Source organism: Pithys albifrons, chromosome 1, assembly GCF_047495875.1.
Source record: "Pithys albifrons albifrons isolate INPA30051 chromosome 1, PitAlb_v1, whole genome shotgun sequence".
Classification (NCBI taxonomy): domain Eukaryota; kingdom Metazoa; phylum Chordata; class Aves; order Passeriformes; family Thamnophilidae; genus Pithys; species Pithys albifrons.
Genome location: NC_092458.1, coordinates 95581572 through 95607030, shown reverse-complemented (window position 1 = coordinate 95607030; position 25459 = coordinate 95581572). Strand labels below are relative to the sequence as shown.

Sequence of the window (25459 nt, the reverse complement as noted above, 5' to 3'; positions counted from 1 at the left end):
AGTGGGAAGGAAATAGCAAATAATGAAGAGGAGTCTATACTTTTTTCTGCTAATTCAGCTTGTACCCACATAGTGCAGAGATTAATTTAGTCCAAGTCATACTACTGTGCTTTATACTCACATTGTAAAGCAACAAATTCAAAGTGCTGATAAATGTACCATTGTTCTCTCTTACAGAAATAGCAGCTGATGACCTACAACAGAACCAGAAACCAAAAGCCATCATGAAGAAAGATACCTTATTTTTGTGTTTGCATACTTCAGTGGATTTTATCATTAAAAAACCCAATGAGTCATATCACAAGGAGTTAATTTATGCATTTGGGTTATAAACTTCAGAAACAGGAATTTATAGTGGAAATACTGACATTCTCAAATATGCAGAAAATAATGGATGCTACTGGAAGCACAAATCAGAAAAATAATTAGCAGAGAAGCAAAGTGACATAAAGGAACTCACTTTCCATAATGTACAAGGTTTACTCATGCAAATATTTTCTCTAACATTCTATATTTACATGCCTACAAACTATTTCAAGAATAATTTTCTTTTTTTGCTACTGCCATTTTACTTCAGAACATCTGAATTTTAAGGGAAGTTTTACATTATCTAAGGGTCTCTTAATTACCACAGCTCTTCATAAACTATGTTATCTCATATAATGATGCCACAGAATTCTTTGGTGTTTTTACCTTTCCCTTTACTCTTGAACTGCTAAAAATTGCTATGGTGACAATACTGCTATGGCATGCACAGGTCCATGCTTACACAAACATGGGAATGAAACACACACAAATGAAAAAGCACACTTACGAAGCAAGCTGGGTATTGTTAACCAAGTACTCCAGTGGGTAGCTACAGCTAAACTTGTACAGAAGCCCAGGTAAATAGCTGATGATCGTTGGTGGGTCTGGTGTATCAATATAGCCTGAAACATTACCTATCTGTACCACTGAGGTATTTCCATAAGCATTGATACCTCGAGCTGAGGATACCTATTGAGGGAGACAGAAAATTACTATTATCCAAAAGTAACTTGTGGAACCAAAGATACTACGGACACTGATGCTTTAGCTCATAATTTATGCAGAAATATTTTCAGTAAATCATTCAACCTTAATTTAATTTAATAAAATTTTCCCTATGTTTTTCATCTCTCTGAAATCATGTATATACAGTTCACAAGATATACCCCTGTTCTTAAAACAGATTTGAACAACATAAAATAATTATGAATCCTGGAAGTGTATTTTTGGTAGCTACTTTTTATCTTAGCAATCCTAATAAATTCACATGACTTACTCAGAAAAATTGAAGGAACTGTGCTATTACATTTAAAAAATATTAACTGAAAATGAGCTTCCATATCCAATAATAAAACCAAGACACAAACAATTTCATTCACAGAAACAATATTCTTTCACTGTTGTGCTTTGGTTTTGACACATCAAAACCAGTGTACTTTATAAACAGATACAAACACAACAGCTAAACTCTGAGCCTGTGATTTTGTTTACATTATATATTTCTAAATTTAAATTACAATTTATAAACTGTCATAAATTACAGAGCTGAAAAGTAATACAAGCTTAATGCCAATGTGACCTAAATTCATGCCATGGGCACAGGCTATTTTTGTTCAGGCTCAGAGAATGTGCAAAGCCAGCAATAACTTGTGGCTGTTAGGAAAACTGAAGGGCACTTTCCTTCTGGTAGCAGCCCAGCCCCACTTTTTCTGTAGCTACAGATTTGAATAAGGGAGTAGTTTGAAATAAGGAGGGATTTGCTGTCTCAGATGGCACATAACTCAACAAGGCCAATTAACATGGTACTGGACTTACAGTGTAGCATTTCTTTTGTATAACTATATTAGTAGATGTTTTCAACAGCTTTAGAATACACAGTTTTTTAAAAGGTAATTTCATTATGGAAGAATCATCTTGAGGTGCATATGAGTTGTACCATTTTGCAGTAAGTAGCACAGGACATTTTTGAATTCTTTCTCTACAGAAAATACATGTAAAAGACAGAAGCAGCCATGCACTTTGCCAGTAGCATACTGAGTAATTTGTTAAATGGCACAAAAAGTGTTGAAAAACAAATTTTCTGGATCTGTATTTTGCCTAAAAACTATTGGCTATAGTGCTAAGTTAATATAGCCAAATACAGGTCTGTTTAGCTTCCTCACCACCCCAGACTCATAAAATAAAAAGTTGAACCTGCTGTATTACAGACAGACCGAAGTTATATCCAAGTTCTGCTGGAAGTGTTGACTGTCCTTTACTTTTATTGAAAATTAGTTTGAAGATCTTTGCTGTGAAACACTGCCAAGAAATGCATGAGATTGTACTGCTCCTTGCTCCTTTATCATCTTTGTTTGGGGCACAGCATGCATAAATAGAGAGAGGATCTGGGAAATTTGTGTTTATATTTTTAGCAGATGCTACTTGGTCTTTGTATCCTGTGCAGCTTTGTGGGGAACTTCATGGTGAGCTCCAATTATTTGGACTTACGAGTCTGGCGCTTTGTATGTTTTGTTTTTTTAAACAAATAGCAATCAAATAGCAAGTTCAGGAGTCATGGAGGTGTTACAGTTTTTCAAGAAAAATGGGAAAATAGAATCTTGAACTTGCTGAACTGTTTTTTTCTTGAAAAAGAAAACTCAGTGTAAGGCAAAGAGGTCACAGAGCATATCAAACTTTTCAGCTTATTTTCAGCATAATTATTAGCAACAAAACAGGGGGCTTGTTATAAAAACTGACAGGCATCAAGTGCAAGTATGAATTCCTGATAAAAGTCTTAATACATTTCTACAGTTGTTTTTTTAAAGTTATTCATAGGTACTTTAACACAAGTCATTATTGCTTGGTCAATATAATACACACAAGCTGTACACTTCTCTACTTCTGCAAAATCTAGGGCATGTTCAGAAAAATTGTTAAAAATGCCTTGAAAAAATCTCATTTTTCCACTGAAAAAAAATTAAATTAAAATTATACTGTCTAATCAGTGAACAAATATATGTCCCAATATATTTTCTTATTAGTAATCAGGATTATAAAATACCAACTTTCTCTGGTTTTCTTCGATGTATGCAATATATTGCGAACTGGGTAAGACAAAGTAAACATTATCTATAAAATACCCAATGCTGTCGACAGGCACTCAATTCTATGCATAAAGGGGAGTGGTACAAATTCCCTTGGACTTTGTCTTACCACTAAAGTGTTTCCACAAGATTCCAAAGTACTCAGATTGATGATGAAAATGACCACTGCTGGAAAAGTGTTGTTATTGATAAAACCCCTGCAGTGGGCATCCCCATGTTTCCCATTCAGTGCCAGATCTGTCTCAGAATAACCAGAGAAAAGAACTGTGCAAAAATTTATCTTCATAGTAATTGTCTGTACTCCACAGAAGACATTGATATCTCGTTCAGCTGCAAGAAAAATACAGGGAAAGACATCATAAGATTTCAGCTAATCACCATATAACTATAGTAGTAATTTATCTGGTATTGCAGTTTCCAATCAAATAAATTTTCAGACCTCAGTCACAGCAAAATATGAGAATATGAAGGTCAGAACTGCATTATTCTGAAGAACAGATTTGACTCTACAACTTCACTAATTAAAAACAAAGAAAAGCAACAAAACAACATAGTCTACCATGTAACAAAATCATTATTCTAAAATCTGCCAGCAAATCTTTTAGTAGCACATTCATAAACAGAAGCACTACAATAGAATAGAAAACAGCAAGTGATTAAATATTTGAAGTCTCATTAAACAGCCTCCTTCTGGAACAGAAATTTCCAGGGATTTTGGGAAATTTGGGAGGTCAAGCTCTGCCTTCCAGCCCACTCCAGCATGGAAGTTGGCTACATTTGTCTGAGGTTTTCTGGAGTCCATTTTATATGAGATCACAGTCTCAGGACATGCAGACTTTGAAGTACCATGAACAGTGTATCAAAGTAGTTTATTATGAACTCTGTCAGGTTGGGGGGGGTTTATTGTTGGGGGGGGAGTGGTTCGTTTGTCTGTCTGTTTGTTTTAAGAACCATCAACTTTAGCCTTAATGAAAAATCAGTTGGGTCTTGAAAGACAATGATCAATATTCAAAAGCATCTCGCAGTCATTCTGTACATGATGACAATACAACAGCAGCAATTGTAAAAACAGATCTATTTTTGAACAGCAAAAATCATCTTGGGTGAGGTCGACCTTTTATTCAAAAGTTCTGAAGATTTACATGGTGAATGAGAAAAGCAGCATATTAGGATACAGGCAAGAGTATGGCTTTTCTTAAAGGTCTTCTTTGCCCATAGATGACTGGAGTGCTGTTCTGGTGTTTTCCACTAGGGTTTTACAAAAAGACATACTGCATTGTACTAAACACCAATATTACTCCTCTACAGAACAACTAATTTATTACACCTGCCTAAAGATTAAGTGCTATTAAAAATTGCAGAACAACTTCAGTCAATACTATACCATTAAGTCTGCTGAAATGAATTGTTTCACTGCATTGTCACAACAGAGAGGAAATGAAATCTCCATTACAATGAACTAGTTCTTCCCCCATGGTACAGGGGCTTAAGCAGTTTAATTTAGACAGCTTTAATGGTGGCTTTAAAGTCAAAATAATCAAGTGCAGGAAATAACAGGCCTGAGTTAATGCCATGATAAATGTTAATCACTGGGTGTAAATTTGGGTAGAAAGGTACTGAAGACAGGAGTTGAAGTGATTTGGTATGAAATTCTCCTGGTTTGTACATGATCATAACATGATTAATATAATATACAAAGATCAAGAAGCAGCATGCCTTGGTTTCCACTCCAGGACTTTTATGATCCATTCAATGAGTATACTAGGTAGAGGGACCAGTACAAAAAGGCAAATGGCAAAGTATGCATTCATGCTTACTTGGACAAATACACAAGCAGTCAGATTGTAATAAATTGCAGTATTCAATATAAAGTAGCTCAGTTGATTTTATAACTCACTTTGAGCCTTTTGAAAAAGTAAGATATTAACTCCACCAATTAAGTTACCATTACTTGCAAAATTATCATTTGACACCACGGGAAATGAGACCATACAGTACAAAAACAACTTTTGTGTGATACAGAAGGATAAACAACCTTTCCAGACTGAATCTTTTCTGCCACATTCTACACAAAGAAGTATTACTGCCAAATTAGCCTGTTCTGAAAATAAAACATTTTTTGTTCAGAAATTAATCTGAAACCAGGCAAAAACAGATCTAATGCCTCGTTAGATGCTAAAGATTTAACTCATTTCTTGTCAATTTAGAAAAGTAAATATTATTCCCATATATATTTAAAAATCAACCAAACCAAAAGAAGCATTAGCATTTCTGCATTAAAAGCTTCTGGTTTTCTGAGTAAGAGAGAAGAGAAGGCTTGAAGGTTACATCACTCAGCTGATGAAGTCCTAAATATAATGACCTCTGTCACAGTTTCCATATAGGTTTGTTTCTGACTTGGTTTCTTTCTGACTCAAATCACACAAGCTACTTATAGTCAACAGTTGTCATGGATGTGACACAATCAACACAGGAAAGTTCAAGAGGTACATAGATGCTACCATCTTGAATTAAGGACAGAGACATAATGATGAGCCAAATGCTGGGAGTTCCACTGCCAGATTCTGCTCCAGTACCTTTCCACACATTGCCAAGACACACTGCAGATCAGGCAACAAAAAAACTTTCAGAGGACAAGAGTTTGCCACAGAACACTATTGATAAAAGACATTCCACCAGAAGCAGCAGGAAAGGACACTTACAGTTCAAAAACAGATTCTCTGTATTTGCCGCCTGTTTGATCAAATCACTGCTTTGATATTGAATTAAAATGCATAGTGCATGTGAAAAAGCTGCAACATTTCCTTAGCTTCTGCTAAGTTCTCAGTATGTACTTACAACAAGAGCTACCTGAATCAGAACTGCATTTCCAGGGTAAAAACAGACTGCTATGATTGCCCAAAAGCCTTCTAAAAGCTATGCTGTACTGCACTGCAGAACTGTAGTGTTTTTCTCCAGGTAAACTCTCTAAAGGATGGCAAGATGTAACCTTATTATATATTCTCTAGAACACATCTAGCTTTTGGTATAAAAAAAAACACTGAATTTTTTATCTACCAAATATGGGGGTATTTTTTTCTTCATTCCTACTGACTCTTGAATATCTACTCTCTAAAACAAACCTGCAAACTGCAGAAACAAAAGTCCTGTCTGATTGTCATCCTATTTGTGCAGAGGCATTCCTATGCAAGAAGTCACCTAAGCAATGAATGATTAAAAGCACAAACAAATGAAAAATGGATAAGCTCCATGGATCCTTTAGGATGGCTTAGTTTCTCCTCTTTGCTGAAAAAAACTTCTGTTCTTAACAACATTTAAAGAAAAAGAGAAGACAACTTCAAAACCCAATGACTTTTCCTATATCTGAACACCATTCTTGCCCCACTGTTGGAATTCCCGCGGACAGAAATGAAGATGCCATGTGCGGAACAAATAAGGAACAGGAAGAAAGTAAATCCATAACAAGGTTCTGTGGGTAGTATCGCAGCCTGAGGAGACACTTGTTGTAAAGCATTCTTCTTTTTTATCTCTCCCACCTCTTCCCCTGCATTTGGACTCTGAAGGCCCTGAAGGAACTCCCTCAAAGCCACAGTCTGAACCAAGCACTGGGGAAGCAAGCATAGGAAGAGTGAGGCCCTTCTCCCTGCAGAGGCTCTCCCACCTGTCTTCTGGGGTTCTTAAACTCAGAACAATGAGCTCCAGCTCCACTAGCACCAGCCCATTACATAGCAGACCCTCCTGCATATTGAACATAATACCTACCAAATTTGGGACAAAAGTGTTTTCTGGTTTTAACCTGCATCTCAAAATGCATGACTAACAGAAAAAGTTTTTCTTTCCCAGCTCTTCAAGTCAGCACTAAGACTGTTGATTAAATTCCAACTTTTGACTCTTTAGTGCCCTAGATGACAACAATAAAAAGCAGAACTCTGCTCTGAGTTCCTATGGACAGTGAGGAGTGGTTTAGGGGAGGAAAACAAAAACCAAAAACAAGAAAAAAAACCCCAACTTGTATTCTTGTAACCTAAACAGATTTTTCCCAAGTCATTGAGATTTGGCAGACATAGAATCTGATATGACCCTTTTTATGAGGCAGAACTGCAAGAAGCCTCTAAAAATACCCATAATAAGAGATGAATTCAATTCACAGGTATCAAATTGCAAATAAATGCTGGCATAGGGCTGATGCAGAAAATGACCAGAGAAAAATTTTACAACATGGAAAGAGGAACCTAAACTTTCCTGTAGCAGTTGCAATCCCCTCAAGAAGCCTGAAATAATGACAAAACCAACCCCACAATCACATAAAATAACTGAAGGGGTAGATCAGAGGCAGGTGGGCACAATTCACCAATATGTTTGAGGCAAGCCTGTAAAACTTATCTCTAAGAAGGGGATTATTAAGTAGCTTGTGGAATACTCAGTTGAACTCTGATTTTCTCAGGAATGGAGACAATATATTTGATCTTCTTTTCATATCTTATTTCTCAGTTCTTCATATTCATATTAAGTGGAAAAAGATCAACCCACTGCTGGTCTTCATGTCAATAAAGCACCTAGTAATGTGGTGGCATGAAAGGAAACAAACACACTTAAGTTTAAACTTAAGTTTAATAAAAGAGTTGACCCTTCCTGAAAAAAAAAAAACTAAAACAAACACCAAACTATTATTATTCTATTCAGAAAGCAAAAACACAAAAGGTATTACAGCACAATACTATACTGAGAGTTCATTAATAAACTATTCAATTCAATTGTGATCTCAGAAAAACAAGATGTGAGACACACTACTCACAGCCTTATTATTATTATTATTGTTGTTGTTGTTGTTGTTATTTTGCCCAAAATACTACTTGAAGCAAGAAGGATAAGCAATGTAATAGAGACTAAAAGGATGCTTTAGTTGAGTAAACCCTGAAGCACATCACTAAGGCTGACATTTCATTTCTATTTCTCATTGTATTAACTGCTCTGAACATCCAATGTTCCCAAAATTAGTTAATTCCCATTTACTTAGAGGCAAGAATATACATCATACATAGACATATCCCATTGCTTCACCTGTCCCTAACCGAACACTTAATGTTGAAGTGAGGTAGAGGTACTCAGTTTTGCCATCAGGTTAATTTTGCTCAAAAAGAGAGATATATTTCTTTATTTCACTGAAAGGACATAATTATATTCTCTTACACAGAAAAAAAAAAAAAAAAAACAAAAACAAAAACAAAAGGAAAAAAACCCACCATGACAGAAAACACATTTAGACATTTCAAAGTCTTAAATCCATAGAGAACATTTCAAACAATGTGACTTCTGGTGAATGTCTTGGACAGGATAAAGCTCTGGCAAAAGCAAGTCTAACCCCACTGATGGGAGTGGAATTGTATGCATTAGTATTAGGCTGACCCACTGTGCAATTAAGAAGAAAGTAAAGGGCAATATGAGAAAGCTGATTTTCACCAAGATAGTTAACACTCACCTAGAGTGGAGTCCTACCCCCAGGCTTTAGACAGATACAAAGCTCTTTATTTAAAAATAAACACTGCTTTGAACCAAGACAATAAAGAAGCCATTAAAAAAAAGTCTATTAAACGCTTACCAGGAAACCTGCTATGGAGGTTAGCATCACAGTTGTATCCATTGAACTGAGCAGTCACTGAAAGCACTTTAATCGTCAGCAGGAGCAGTAACCATACCTGTTCCATTGTAAAACCTAGCAAAACATTAAGTGATTATTATACACATCTGTTCAGTGCATTAAAGATGCTTACTGCAGACATTTAACCACTCAGGTGGTGTTGGTCTCCAGCAAAGGAACTGGGGATAAAGCTCACAAGCTCATGGGAAAGAGGCCGCAGACAGCAGGGCCTCTTTGTCTACTTCTGAGTAATGTGTAATTTCTATTAACTTCTACAACTTTTAATCATAACTTGTTGCAAAAAACGGTACTCAAGGATGATATAAAAGGGGAAAAAAATCCCTAAAATACTTTGATAGATTAGAATTCCTTTAATACTTAAACTCCAAAGACTTTTTTGATATTTCAGTGTAAAATTCCTTGAGAAAGACATTTCCACTAAAATAAAAGTATTGTTCTAAGTCCTTGAAAACCCTACAGATAAATGGCTTGGTGAGAAATTATCAGACTCGAGGTTCTAGCATTAAAATTAGTTCATATCTATTTGCCAAACATTTGTTCTTTGAAGCACCCATACCATTATATTAAGCTTATATAAAGATCTGGTACAGACAATTCCATCTACTTGAATTGTATCTGGTAACGGGATGAGGAGATCAGAACACATGAATTTCTAGTGTTTTGAGCAATTATTCCTTCTAGAGGGAAACCTTCAATGTGTAGTACCTGTAGTATTTAGCACAACCAAAAAAATTTCTGATACGTTTTTTTGTCAAAAAAAATGTCCTTAAATACTGAGGTTATTGTCCATGAATCCAAGTGAACTGACTTTTTTAAAAATTACTTTATAAGATTCTGTCATTCTAGAGAATACAACTGCTTATGCAGACCCACAAGTGCAGCAACATTCTCCATTTGCCTAGACTGGAACTGAGCAATTCTAAGATTTAGGTTTGCTTTCTCTAAGACTGCAGATACAGAGGTGTTGATGATCACCTTTCTTCAAGTGGATAAAGAACATTTGCATACTTTAGGGATGCAGCATGCCTAAATGCAGCCATGTCATGCATTGCTGAGAATAGCTGGCAACAGCATATGGAGAGAACATTTGAGACAAACCCTCACTCTTAACTGGATCTTTCATGGCTATGCAGCAGTCTGAGCTAAAATCTGCTCAGTAATAGAAGGGCTTCCACTAATTTTCAAATCATGCTCACAAAGGATTTAATGCTTTGTGTTGCAATGAAGACCCCTAGATGACATTCCCAAGTAATGTGTCAATGAACAGATCAATTACAACAAAACACTGAGCCAAATTCCTCTAAAAAGTCAAAGGTATTCCCAAATGTAGTCATTGACTTCTGTGTAATTCTGTTTGGAAGTACATGGAATAAAAACGCATAATTGGAAACACCAGCTTCCAGCTAAGCACGCATGCTTTGTAAATCAGGTAACTTTTGCTACCTATCACATCCAAAAGCTGTTTTCCTATCAAGTTCTGCACAACTTTCTCAAAGTGTGACTCATAGCAACAATCCAATCTTCTTTTAGTTTCAGGTAGATACAAAACTCTAAACAAAAGTACTTTTTGACCCTTTACTCTTATTGCATTAGATTCCTGCAGAGGCTGACAGTACTTGAAGCTAACGTTGATGAGGAACTGTGAAAACATAAGAAAGAAAATAAAATTTCTGCCTGGGTTGCTATGAAACCTCTGTATTTTCATTATCTCCTCATCCTTTCCATTACTCTAAGATGGAGAAGGTAATGTTTTGTATGTTTGCTTACTATGAAAATTCATACATCATTTTGAAAGAAACATTTTATTTTTCAGAAAATTGGCATTTCTCCAGTGTCCTGGAGCTTTATCTCGGCTTGGTTACATCAATGCAGTGGCTATTACTGTTCTCTTGTATATGGGCTGGTTCCTGATGTGCATTACAATGGTATATATCAAGGGCAATTTACTAAGATCTAAATCTGACTTCAATTTTCTCATATCTACAGTGGGTTTTTGTAAGGGAAAAAAAATCTGTTTTAAAATAATTCAATAAAAGACGCCACTGACAAAGCTGTAGCTATTATTTTAGAAGAAAAGCAGAACTTAACCATAAATTCTAAAATTTTAATTATTAAACATAACTTAAGCTGCTGCATTTTGGAGCAAGAGGAGATGATTGCTAAGGAACAAATCTGAATTAAGACATTAAGTATTTATAGCAGTATTTCTCTAGCTGTATTCAGAACACTTGAGATTTTAACACAACCAATAACGTCCTACTTGCTTTCTGGCTATTGACTTATCTGCATATGGATCAATATGCAGATTCACATCACCAGTTGAGCTGACTCCTGCTGATTTTAGTTAATTAACTTAGGAACAGGCATTATTTTTCATTTCTCAAGAGAACTGTGGGGCTAGAAAGCACCCTGAGAGGCCATCATCACCCATCTACTCATTCCAGCAAGAATCAAGGCAGCCACTCCTGCTTTTCCAGCCTGGGCTTAAAGGTCTCTGGCAATTTATTTCTCAACAGAAATTTCTAAATCTCAGTCCATCAAAAGTGTAAGCATCCTAACCAAAAGATTTGTACCATACTGATATTGCTGAACATTTCATCCATCAAAAGACAAAATAGTAGCAGGAACGTCATAACCTTATTTTTTTGTTTATGAATATGAAATTAAAATTACATTTACAAAAAAGGGAAGATAGTATGCAAGTGTCAGGAATGGGGTGATTTATAATCCAGGAGTCAAACTCACATGGAAGATATTTGTCCTTTATTTTCTTCAACCTAATATATAATTCTTTTAGCCTTTTTCAAGGAATACTGCTCTTGGTGCTTTTCAGAAAAAAAGGGCTCCTTTGGTCTAGTAGCAAATATCTTTGGCTGTTAAGAAGACTTTCATGATTACAAAGATGCCAACACATACTGCAGAGGAAACGTGACCTCTGTATCTATTAAACTCTCAATTGACAAACTTATACCAGGTTTCACGAATGTACCAAGAGTCAGGTTCTGTGCCGCATATCATTGAAGAGCACAAAGAGGGCAGAGTTGCAAAACGTAGTCCTCAATTCAATTGTTATCACTTCACAAAGCCCTCATCCCTTCTTTGATAAATTTCACTCTGTCAGGAAGCCTGCAAAGAACTTTCAAGTAAAGATATTTATGATGTAAACAAGACAACTTTTAGCAGTCAGTTTAGGAATTTAATTCCACAGAAAAGCTAAGGTTTGACTATCTAAATTCCCTCTTTTTTTCTCTCTCGTGACCTCATATTCATTTCTCTTCTTTCCATCCTCTCAGAAAAGATCTTCAAAAATTTTCCATTGTCAACAGCATTCACTGATTCTGCCTTACACTCTTACTGAAATTAATTTGTAAGCCAGCTCTGACTTACACGTATATTACTTACTTCAAATATTCATCCTATATTTTATGACACCTTCCTATAATCACCTGCTTACTCTAGATTTTTCATTCATGGGGTGTGCAGTTCTGCAGAATAATATAGTGATGTTTATGCTTTCTGACTGGATAAGACTTTCATAAATACAGTTAATAACAGTAATAATGAAAACTTCTCAAAGAAAATGATATATGTGATAAGCACATAATGAACCTGGTGGAAAATTTATAAGTGTTTTTATACATATCTAGTTACTGCCTAAATGTTGTCTAGCAATGTACATTAGGTGTCTACAAGTAATGAAATAGCAGCATTACTTCAGCTAAAAATATTTTCAAATTATCATTACATGGTTCAACAAGTGCTTCTCAGTCATCTCATGACAAAACAGTTTTTTTGGTTTGCATTCATCTTGCTGCCACACTTGCTTCTGCGTGTGCACTCAAGTTGTGAATAGTTGTGAAGTGCATTAACTGAGCCGTTGTCAGGTCTTCCAGAATCACTCTGCCCCTAAACACATTTGTGTGTTAGTGTTAGTGATCATTTGCCATTACTTAAAAGTACTCCAGTGAAAAAGACCCAGAAGAATATCTCTCTACCTCAAGTTCATGAGTAGAACGTCCTCTTTTAACTGAAACATCCCATTGCAACGAATTATCCAGATGGATTTCACTATTGCCTTGCAATTTATTTCCTTGGGTCTTCCCATGCAGATAAAACAGGACTTGGATCTTTACAATAACTGTTTTGAAGATAAGCCACCAAAAGGTGATAATTGCCTTTTTTATTAGAGAAAAAAAGGGCACCTGAGATGCAAAGGACTTTAAGATACATTTCAATGATAAAATTTTCTTCTGCTTGACTATAGTATTTGGTTGTAAGACTTTGAAACACAGCATATCTTTTCTTGCCGATTTCTGTGATTTCAGACTCCATAGTGCCATCCCATTCATTTCTGACACCTAGCAAAACCTGCAAAGCTGAAAAAATAAATATATGCAGACACGCACATACACATATATACATGACAAATAAATACACACAGAGGCACACAAATGTATCTTGAAGTTCAGCAGTTTCCTAAACAGAGGACTAGAGATGATGATGGATCCAAACCTTTGACCAGACTGGATGTTCCCAAAATTACAGTATTTGAGGGCTCACAGCACAGAAATATGAGAAATGCAATACTTTGACATCTGTGAGGAAATACAGCTAAGAACTTTGGAAATCAGTGCACCCCAGAATGTAAAAAAGAGTTGATTTTTCCACCAACAAAAAGGGTAAATAGTTTTGTTTTAAATAGGTAATCTCTCTCTTGTAGCTATTCAGAACAAAAAAAAAAAAGCAGTTGCAAAATACATGAGAAAGACCATGCATTAAATACACACATGTAGTCAGGCATCACTTATTTGACCCTAGAACTTGGCTTATTTTCTAGTCATATTTCCCCTCAATTCTTGATGTGTAAAAACAAGAACTCTGGATCGGCTTCATACTATATCAGATTTGTAATTAAATGTTGGATCAAAGTTTGGATCAAAATTCTACCAGAACCAAACAGGAGCTTTGCCCAAGAAAGTCTACATGATAGCTGAAGTCTCAAATGCTAAGATGTTTCGTGAATCAAGCAGGTGCCCACAGTGTCCAGTGTCCAAGGAAAATGAGACTGGGGAACAAATTCTGCAGTTAAAAAAGAAAAAACAAACAAACAAAAAAAACCCAAACAAACCAACAAAAACCAACATACAAAACTTTTGCTTTGGTTCTAAGGTTTAAAAAAATCTAGTTTAAGTTAAAAGAATTCTGGTTTATTTTCCAGGCTTTTTTCAATAATGTCTTTCACAGAATCAAAAGGCCAAAAGGTCTAGGAAAGACAATTATTTTCCACAAAAGGAAGCCACATCAAAATCATTGGACTTCAATCTGGAAGACTTCAAATTTTGACCAGCATGCTGCATGGGCAACTGATATCCAAGACAATAAAATTTTATACAGAAGCAATCCATGGTGCGCTTATGAAGTGAAATGAAATAGGAGTTCTAAACACTGCTGAACACCAAAAGGCTAAAAACTAGATCTGCTTCCAAAAGACACAGCTCAGTATTTTTTCTGAATTTCATTATTGGTAGTGAGAAATAAATGTGTATGTTTGGTAAATAATAGAAGTCTTACAGCCGTGCAGTGCTCTTGAATCTATAACATCAGACATGCTTAGAGACATGCACTCCACCATAAGTCCATCTGGAGCTTCATCTCATACTCTCAGATAAGCAAAACTCCAGCTGAGACTGTTTTTCACCTGTCTAATGACTAGGGGAATTTAATGGGTGTACCATACTGCCAATAAGCCATTAAAAAAAAATTAAACCTTCAAAATATTCATTATAAAATTTTAAACATTGTACCTTAGTATACACATCTGTCTTCATTTCATTTTTACAATAAATCCTTGGATGCACTGAGGCTTTTTTAATATTTCTGAAAAGGAACTAAGTTACTGCACGTTTACAATATGAGAAGACAAAGAGTAATCAAGGGAAGAATATGAGTATGTAAAATATTTCTAAGAAATTTACACAAAGCAGCATAATATTTCCTTTCAAGGAGACAGACCATTGGGGAAATAAAGTATAAATAAATCTAAAGAATTATTTGTTGAACAAGCCAGAGATAATTACTTACTAGATTTGTTTAACTCACTCATTTAAGGTTGTTGAGGCTGTGTTTACCTGCAATTCTGTGCTAAATATCAGTTATTCCAGCTTTTCTCATATCCACTAGTTAAATACTAATGTTCTTCAAAGGTGCTACTTTCTCTCTACACTGTTCCATATTATTTTTATTATAGCTATGCTTAGTGATAGAGCAGTTGAATTTTATTTTAAATATTGCCTGAATACTTGCTTTGCAGTCCCACAAAAGTGACTTCAATAGTGTATTTATATCTCTCTTTCAGATACTTATTTTAACGATCTAAGGAAATGCTACTGATTTCCAAATCATGTCAGTCATATCATACAAGAAAAGTACCTAAATATGTATCTGAGAGAAAAGATAAAAAATTTTCCCTGTGCAAAATTATGTTTTAACTCCATGGTTCACAGACACCTCAATAAAGTGTGAAAACACAAATCAGCTTTGAGTTCCGCACAAAAACTTATGAAAGGACACCTCCAAAACCTCACAGAAAAGACGGATTTCTATTCTGTTCTTCCAACCTGCATCAATTAACCACTGCTTCCCACAGGACATTCATGCAGATATGAAGCTCAGTAAGTTGTCAGTGAAAGCAGATTTGAGAGGAAAACAGGTCTGAAGGAAGTGATTTATGGTGAAAGCTTTGGACCTGAATTAAAGAACTTTGAACAAATTATCTCCTCACTTTCACTCTCTTCATATTGTCTACTGCATCAGAAAAACTTTGACATCAACAAGCAGCCTGAGAAAAAAGAAAGGAAATTCTGCATAAGATTTAGAGACTATTGCAGTGAGTGATCTGAAAAAATCATTGTAGCCCAAATGTGGATGTTCTTGACAAAGAAAAACTTCCCTTTTATCATTAAAATTCACATAATTTGACTTTTTGTGCTCTGTATTTCTCTAATCTCATGGTTTCACTGTTAAATTCTTTAAAGCAACTTCATTGAATTCAACTGAAATGCCAAGAATATAAACCAACTGAAAACACTGATAGATTCCCCACTACATTTCTGACTCATATCATAAAATTAAAATAAAAATCTTTTTGGATTTCCACTTCTCACTTCAGCTACAAAATGCTACAACCTGATTACAAAACAAGAGCCATCAGTTAACCACCAGCTGTGCCGCACTTACACAACATCTAGCAGATATAGAAGTATCTGTAATGAACACAACTACTTTAAGATATTGCCTAATTAATCCAATACTGAGGAAAAAATGGGCTGATTTTGCTCTATTGCAGCTTGTTTACATTGTGTTGCTCTTCCACTTTTAGTGCAAACATTACAATTTGAAAATCCCTGTGAGACTAAAGAAGGTCCAGGCTCATCTTGGACTGAAATAGAAAAGAAACAGTTGTCTCATGTCACCTGCATAAGGAGTGTTCAAAGAGTGTCTCTAAAACTTGGAATGAAGATACTGTTCCTAAGCATAAATGCATTCTCAGCACATACACGTTTAGTGTATAGATTTCCTTCTCAGACCACTGATCATTATGGGTGTTCCATTAGCAAACAAATTTAGAGAAACTATCAAATCATTTTATATAGCCTCTGAAGTGCCATCACATGCTACTGGCCTTCAGTTGCCTCTAACCATGGTGTGGATTCTAACACACTGATCTAGTGATGAGATGCTCTTAATCCTACTGCATGACCATAGAGCCCTGCAGTCACACAGGCAGATAAAGATCTAAATGAGTATCATTCTACTTAATTGCTCTTTTTATGCTTTTGAAGACAGAAATATAAACATAAATCTTCAGTAAAATAATTCTTGATGTCACTACCAAGTAGATTAAACTGCAGCCATCTGTTAGCAGCTTGAAAAGTTACCAGTAAAATAAGATTTACCTGACAAAAAGCAGCAACAGTTTATACCATCATGATTACTTCAATTTTCTTACTTTTAGAAACAGCAATTAAGCAGTAAAGTTGTAGAATAATGCTGCAGTTACAGTACAGTCTTATCTAATCCTCAGAAGTTAAATGAATTTGTAGCAAATAATTCTGCTAATATCTTGCTCAAAGAAAGCATGTAATACCACAGATTTCATTAACTGTGAAATGAAAGAGCACTTACACTCTTTCCAGATTTATATTTAAAAAGAAAAACTACTTCTATTGTGAAATAGAAAAGACTCACTTATGGATATTTCTTCCACTATGTTCCTAGTCCTTCTCATAGCCATTTGGTACTTAAAACGGGGTTTGAAGTAATTTTTTAGCCAACCTCTAAAACAAGCCTAAGAGATACTGCTTAATACCTAGCTGAAAGAAAACAAAACATTGTGCATTGGTAAAAACATTCTTTTTGAGCAGGAACACGCAAGCAGGGCCAACACTCCTATCTTCTGCAGCTCTTAAAGTTTTTCCCCACAGTACACAAAGCACTCATAGTAACTATGTCAATTTGGACTGTATCAGTTCATCAGCTTAACTGAAGACTTGATTTCAAATCCCCATGATCTTCATTCAATAATATATTGCCATTATTATTACTTTAAAAATAAACAAAGGTGGTGCAATTATCATGTCCAGTCCGCTTTGTGACTGGAAACAATGTAATTTCCAACCGGCGAACCCATGTCATTCAATTGCAGTGGAGCCAGATAAGAAGTCTCGCTTATCAAAATTTTCTTCCATCAATGCAATGATTGTGGGAACAGATGGACACCACAAGTTGGGTAACATTGTTTTTATCAAGCAATTGATTGTTTCCCTCCTGAAAGCAACATGAGCGGCTTTGACATACATGGACAGCCTCGACATTACAGAGGGTTTGTAACCTTCCTCCCCTCACATTAACGGAGAGAGTCTGGCCTGAGTACCTTTAGGTTAAAGCTAAGTTGTAAACATTGGATGTTAATTGACCTTCATGTTTGCAACAGCCATCCCCTGCACACTTTTTCCCCAACAAACTACCACTGAGATTTCTGAGTGGGGTTAAATTGACAGGTGATAAAGTAAGAATTTTCTTTTAAAATTAAGAAATAGTTTGACATTCACCAATATTTTAATAAGTTCTACTTGGCTGACATGGTGGGCACTTACCCAAATCCCCTGTAGCTGTTGAGTCAGCTGTACTCCATCTATCCCGTGCTCCTGCATGTGATCAAGTGTTCAACTCCTGTGCCCTGCAGAAGTTTTTCAGAAAACATTCTGAGCCTGTGGATAGGGGGAAAGAGATACTCATTATGAAAATTCTTTTTAAAATAGGTCTAGATTTCAGATGGGAAAATTTGACAGGTCTCAGAATACTTTACAAGCCTGTTCATCATCAGACTGAAACCTGAGTAGGATCTTTATGGTGGCTTTTTACAAACCTCTGCCTCTTCTTTTCTTGCAGGCTTTTGATCTGCTTCTCTCCACTTGTATGAAGATCTCCAGAGACCATGTGGGGCAAACAATCAACCTGGAGAAATTATTCTGTCATCAGCTTGTTGAGGGAAAACCTTGTCTGCTTGAAAAGAGGGGTGGGAGGAAGGAGAGAAATGGAAGCTCTGAGATAGGATCAGTAACTAAGCTGCAAGGTTATCAATGTCCCGTTGTGTGTTGTGAGAAGTGTCTACTTTTTTCAGCTCTGGGCTAAACTCATAGTACTAAACAAAACAAAAGCAAAAAGAGTGACATTTCACGCTGTGATGAAAATGTGATATAGGGGTGTCATCGTGAATACAGGTGTCAACAGAATGGTAATTACCAACAGGACATCAATGCACACAAAGCCAAGTGCACACAAAGGCAAAGATCAAGCTGCTAGAAACTAAACCTGCTTTGAGGGAGCAGGTGGAGGTGTTTAACTCCTGAATTTTGGTTTAGGGTTTTGTCCTCCTTCCACCCCCTCCCTTCAGTTTATATTGCAACCACCTATGCCAGGAAGCTTTGTTACACCTTTGGCCAGGGAAAATAGTAGTTTATAGGCTTTTGCACCATAGAGATAGCTTTGCAGTGCTTGGATTTGTTGGAACTTAGGTCAGTTTTTAGAAAAGTCCTGCCTCTGCCATGCCTTCACTTCAGCCAGCTCCTCTTAAACATCAAAGTGCTGCAGAGCACACTGTGTACATTCATTGGTAATGCAGGCAGGCCCCAGAGCAGCCACGGCAGAACCAGCAGTGACACTGTGCACTTACCCATTTTATCTTCATCATCCTACAATGTCAGGGAACTGACAGAGGAAAGCAGATTTCCCTTTTAACACTGGAGCGTCACAAATTCATGCTTCAATATCTCAATGTAATACTTATTTCAAAAACAAGTGCATTTAAAGCACAGTCTACCCTTCAGTTGGTTTCCAAAATGGGAATCTCTGTTTACTTTGAATTATTATTTAAGACACATAATATCAGGAGTCATTCCTTGCCCTTTGGTCTTCAGATGAGATTATTTAAAACATCTAATCATCTCAAAACACTAGCAGCAAACACAACTTATGCAACATCTGGGTTTCCTCCCTCCACAGTAGGCACACAGTGAAATCCTGGCCCAGAATGACAGCTATCATCCTATCTTTCCCTTGCTGCACACTATGCCATTCAACAAATAAAGGAAACAAAGCACAAGGCTACAGGACAGGTCCTTATAACCCGAGACTCACTCAAAAAGCTGGCTACCAGCAGGTACACCTGGAGGAGTGGTGGCTGTGCGCTGTTGGGAGACACAGCTCTCCCCACAAGCTGTGACAGCAGGTTAGCTGAGAAGGAGGAGCTTCAACCTGCCCACACATGTGAGCAGAAGGAGGTTAAAAGCTGTCTGGGCAGCACAGCCCATAGTGGCTGCATTGCAGCCGTTGTAGCCTGCAAGACCAGCCTTCATCCCAGCAGGTCACAACAATGTCATCATCATGGCTAGGCTTCGCAAACGAAGATTTGAGAAGGGCATTACCCACGCTTGCTGCATGGTGTGTCTCCATGAATCCCGATTGGAGGCCAGAGTGGACCATTGGTGGGAGTCAATATGGCCAAGGCTGAGGTGTTGTTTCAGGCAGTCCTTGTATCTCTTCTTCGGGGATCCTCTCCTGCGGCGGCCGGTGGCGAGTTCACCATAGAGCACAATCTTTGGAAGGCGGTGATCCTCCATCCTGGAGATGTGCCCTACCCAGTGCAGCTGCATTCTCAGCAGCATGGCCTCGATACTGCTGACCCCTGCCTGTTCAAGAACAGACACATTGGTCATGTAATCAGACCAGTGGATGTTTAGGATTGAACGGAGGCAGCGCTGATGGAAGTGTTCAAGAAGCCGCAGGTGGTGGCGGTAGATGACCCAGGATTCAGACCCATATAAAAGAGTAGACAGTACAATGGCTCTGTAGACACTAATCTTTGTACTTTTCTTCAGGTGTTTACTGGACCAGACTCTTTTATGGAGTTTTCCGAAGGCTCTGTATGCCTCTGCTAGCCTGCTGTCTATCTCTTTGTCAATCTTACCGTCTGAGGAAATGATACTTCCCAGATAGGTGAACTGCTGGACTGACTTAAGCTCTGAATTGCCTATGGTGATGTGAGGATGATGGAAGACTTCTTGAGGTGCAGGTTGGTAGAGAACGTCCGTCTTCTTCAGGCTGACTTCCAGCCCAAAATCTCAGCAGTTTCTGCAAAGCAGAATGTTAAGCGCTGCAGAGCTGCTTCTGTGTGAGCAATGAGGGCGGCATCATCGGCAAAAAGCAGCTCACGGACAAGGTGATTCAGAGTCTTGGTGTGGGCCTTCAGTCGCCTTAGGTTGAATAGTCTTCCATCGGTACGATATCGGATGTTGATGCCATTTTCTTCATCGAGGTCTGCTGTGGCTCTTTGGAGCATCATGCTGAAGAAGATTGTGAATAGAGTTGGTGCAAGAACGCAACCTTGTTTCACACCATTGGTTATTGGAAAGGACTCAGAGAGTGCATCGCCATATCTGACTTGTCCACGCTGATCCTCATGTAGCAGGATGATCATTTTGAGGAACTTGGGGGGACATCCTAAACGTTCCAAGATCTGCCACAGGCCTTTTCTGCTCACAGTATCAAAAGCTTTGGTGAGGTCAATGAAGGTTATATAGAGACCTTTGTTCTGTTCCCTACACTTCTCTTGCAGTTGTCTGAGAACAAACACCATGTCTGTGGTGCTCCTACAGGCTCTGAAACCACACTGGCTTTCAGGTAGAACTTCTTCTGCAATAGTGGGTACTAATCTGTTCAGAAGTATTCTTGCAAGGATTTTACCAGCAATGGAGAGCAAAGTAATACCTCGGTAATTTGAGCAGTCTGATTTTTTTCCTTTCTTCTTGTACAGGGTGATAATGACTGCATCATGGAGATCTGGTGGTAGTTCCCCTTGTTCCCAGCAACGCACAACAAGCTCGTGGAATTTGGCATGGAGTGCTTGACCTCCATGCTTCCAGATTTCAGGTGGAATTCCATCAACCCGAGCTGCCTTGCCAGTTTTCACCTGTTGTATGGCCTTGAGTATCTCTCCCATAGTAGGGGCTGCATCCAATTCGTTTCACCGGTTGTTGTGTAATGTGCTGCATTGCTGAGCCTTGGACTACACGGTTGGCACTGAAGAGAGTCTGAAAGTGCTCAGACCATCGGTTCAGGATGGAGGTTTTATCTGTTAGAAGCAGTTGACCATCTGCACTGAGTAGGGGGCTTTGAACCTGGTGTGTGGGTCCATACACTGCTTTCAAGGCCTCATAGAATCCTCTTTGGTCACCCAAATCTGCGCATAGTTGTGTCTTTTCTGCTAGGTCGAGCCACCATTTGTTCTGGATGTCTCGAAGTTTCTGTTGGAGCTTACTGCATGCAAGACGAAAGGTGGCTTTTTTTATACGACAAGATGGCTGAGCAAGGTGTGCTTGGTGAGCAGTTCTCTTCTTCTTCAGCAATTCCTGGATCTCTTGATTGTTTTCATCAAACCAGTCTTTGTTTTTCTTGGAGAAGAACCCTAGGGACTCTTCAGAGGACTGCAGGATGCAACTTTTAATATGTTGCCAAAGCGCATCAGGAGAGGGATCTATGGAATTATCTTTAAGTGTAGTTTGAAGGTTTACCTGGAAGCTGTCTCTCACTGTGGCTGTTTGAAGATTGCTAACTTGGAGCCTCCGCCTTGGAATGCCGCCTCTCTTAGGTTTGGGCTTGAAGTGGAAGTTAAGTTTGCAGCGCACAAGGCGGTGGTCTGTTTGACATTCTGCACTCGGCATCACTGAAGTATGATGGACATCGCTGACATTTCTCTGTTGTACTAAGATATAGTCAATGAGGTGCCAGTGCTTGGATCAAGGATGCATCCAGGTTGTCTTCAGGCTGTCTTTCTGCTGAAAGATAGTGTTGGTGATGGTGAGCTGCCATTCTGCACAAAACTCTAGCAGGAGGCGTCCGTTGTCGTTGCAGTTTCCAATGCCATACTTGCCCAGGACTCCTTTCCAGGCTTCAGAATTCTTACTTACTCTGGCGTTGAAGTCACCAAGGATTATGATCTTATCATCTGCAGGAACATTTTGGGTGAGGCGGCGCAGGTCTGTGTAGGATTTTTCTTTTTCCGCTGGGTCAGCTTGGAGAGTTGGGGCATATACGCTAAAAGGAACAACATGTTGCTTGTTGTGTAGAGGGAGGCGTAAGGACATAATGCGATCGGAATGACCTGTCGGCAGATTTTCAAATTTGGAGGCAATGGAGTTTTTAATCATGAAGCCAACTCCTGAAAGATGTCTTTCGGTTTTGGGTTTGCCTGACCAGTAGAGTGTGTAGCCAGCACCATGTTCTTTAAGGCTGCCTTCCTCATGAAGACCAACTTCACTGAGAGCAGCAATGTCAATGTTGAGCCATGACAGTTCGTGGGCAATTAGAGCAGAACGACACTCAGGACGTCCACTATCCCCAGTATCGAGCATGGTTCTGATGTTCCAACATGCGAGTGTTAGTTTGAGCACACCTTTGCAGGCACGTGTATGCCTTTGAAATCTCTTTGGTTTTGTTTGACTGCATGGAAGATGCCGGTTGGCCGCGGCTATCCAACCGGGTGTGGAGATGAGCTTTGTTCAGGCTACCTTTGCTAGGCCCCTCTCCATGTGGAGCAAGCAGTGCTGTCCCTAGAAAAGGCTGCTTGGTCATTCAGGATGCTGCCGCAAGAGACTGTCATCTCCGGGGTCAAGTCTCTAATGACCCATATCCTGAACCGCCTGCATGCAGGGTTGGGTCTGCGGCTTCCAGCTGCTTCCTATCACCTGCCGTTTTCGACCCTCACCTGTCGCTACAGGGCTTTGCAATGTGGGTGAACCCTTCAAGCCTGCACAATGGAGTTTTTAGGTGAGGCACAGCATGCGCAGAACTGGCCCCACCCTTTACTCTTAAGGTTCATCTGCCTTGGCCTAGCGAGCTTGGACGGTGACAGCGAATACCTCAGGACGTAGGTTTGGTTAGAGTATCCTTCTCTTAGATGGATGGCCTTACAGGGCTAAGCGAGCTCCATCTGCCCGGGTTTGGGGTTGGAGTTGTCCTTCTCCTAAGATGGTTGCCAGACGGGTAGCGAGCCCATCCTGCCCGTGGACACACTTTGTCTGACCCTTCAGCTGAGACCTGTCTGGCATGGGAGACCCTACCGGCGGCACAAACCACCTCCATCATAGCTCTCAACCTCATGAGGGCACGCAAGCTTCTCCCCCGCGACAAGGGGGTGTCCCCGGAGAAGTCACAACAATGTACCCCTATGAAAATCATCATAGATAAACACCTCTCTCACCTTATCCTACTCAGGGAAACAGTGATTACCTAGATGTTCCCAACACTGTGGGGTGATGGGCTGATTAAGCCTTGAGGAGTTGAGAGAAACGCCTGGAGAGATGCTCCCAGCCAAGGACAAAGAGAGAAATGCCTGGAGAGATGCTCCCAGCCAAGGACAAAGGCTTTCAAACTGATAAGATTAACAATTGGTGGAGTGTTGTTAAGGAATGACATGGCCATCCTTTGCAATATCTTCAATGACCACTCAAGGAGCCAGCACCCTCAGGCATCTGTATCACCCCTCATCATTTACTTAGTCACACAAAACCACATGAAGAAAGAAAACAAGGTATAAAAAGTGTGAAGTTTAAGCTCAAGTAGAGGGGGGAAATGCCATGTGACTGTGAGGTAATTGCTGGCAGCCTGTCCTGCCTCCCTCTCTTGCAGAGGTGAGAACCATGTGTTTTCTACACTCTATACTTTACTTTCTTAACTTTACTTTCTTACAAAGCTTATTCCTTTATACATTCTATCTTACATCTTATGCTAACAGCTACATTGATTCTTACTCTATAAGCACCTTCTTTACTATCTAACAGTAACTTGCTTTACACTTTGCTACTTTATATTAGTTATTGTGTTCTTTTGCAGTGTGCAGTTTTATTTTTCAACATGTATGTTGATGAGAAGCAGCTCTGTTCTTTCCTTTTGCTTTGTGTTACAGAGAGAGTGGTGTGCAAGCTATTTTATAGCCTTATTTTATTGAAAGAGTGTCTAGATAAGTGTTTTAGGTGGCTGTGATTCTAGTTAGTAGTTTTTGTTGCTAGTTTCTCTCTGTCATGAAAATGAGATATGCTGTTGTATTGAAACTTAAGTTTCGTGTGCTTGTCTCTGTCAAATGTGTTTTGCGCTGGTTTCTTTTGGGGTCTTTTATTATCAATTAAATACAATCTTGCATCTAAACATTATCATCAGCAACACAAAAGCCACAATAACTGTCACATACTTGTATTAATAAATGTTATTTAGGGAGTTGTTGTGGGGAAAGTTCTTTTCTTGCTATTAAGTGTGGCCTCAGAGCAGAGGTTAGAAATCTTTCCAACTTGTGTGCTGTCCGTAGCCGATAGGCAGCGTTGGGAAACATAAGGCTCTAATTTTCTGGAGGCGCTTATTGCTAATAATTTCTCCCTGGCTTAAATGAGCTCCTCATAGGGGAGTCAAAAATCTTTCCAGCCTGTGTTCTGTCCTAGTTCGGCAGGCAGTGCTGGGTTCATAAAGTTTTGATTATCCCAAGGGCGCTTATAGCTATAAACTTTATATTAATACAGTTAAGACTAGAAATCTTTGCATTTCTGTCTCACTCCTCCCTTTCCCGTGACACTATACCCAAACAGATTTCACAGCCTGAGAGCACAACAGTTTTCCCCTCAATCTATTAAAACCTCATAGGCAATGTGGGCAACAGCCCTAACAAGTTCTAACAGTATTTAACTGCTTTTATTGATAGAAAGTAATCAATCAACAAATCTCTGCACTTAGTAGAAACAGACCCTTCACTGTTATCTTACTGTATGTATCAGTGACCTGAAGATATGCTGCATATCCTCAAAAATCCAAGGTTTTTATAGAGAATGCAGTCACTCCATTGCTATATAATGTTATTTATCTATTCTGTACATTTAAAATAAAAATAAATCCCTGAATTCTTTGATACAGAAAAAAAAATTAAATAAACCTGAGTATTTCACTGTTAATCCTTGAAAGAATGTGCCCACAACTTTAATCTTACAGTGTGTTCATAAAGAAAACTATTTTCACTCTGTATAATATTCCATAGTTTTGCAAGCTTTCTGTATGATTTCAAATAGTTATTCTGGCCAGAAGAAATATA

At 38.3% G+C, this 25459-nt stretch overlaps 1 protein-coding gene across 2 annotated transcripts in view; it reads right to left on the bottom strand.

Moving 5' to 3' along the window:
• Window positions 1-25459, bottom strand: part of ZPLD1 (zona pellucida like domain containing 1) — a 118499-nt gene that overhangs the window by 13515 nt on the left and 79525 nt on the right. For both annotated transcript variants that reach the window (XM_071572513.1, XM_071572509.1), the window contains 6 exons: window positions 18197-18330; window positions 17925-18038; window positions 8710-8823; window positions 3220-3440; window positions 815-996; window positions 122-194 (listed from right to left, as the gene is read on the bottom strand). In XM_071572513.1, coding sequence (XP_071428614.1) covers window positions 122-194; window positions 815-996; window positions 3220-3440; window positions 8710-8815 — 582 coding nt within the window. In that variant the 5' untranslated portion in view covers window positions 8816-8823; window positions 17925-18038; window positions 18197-18330. The remainder of the gene's footprint in view (window positions 1-121; window positions 195-814; window positions 997-3219; window positions 3441-8709; window positions 8824-17924; window positions 18039-18196; window positions 18331-25459) is intronic.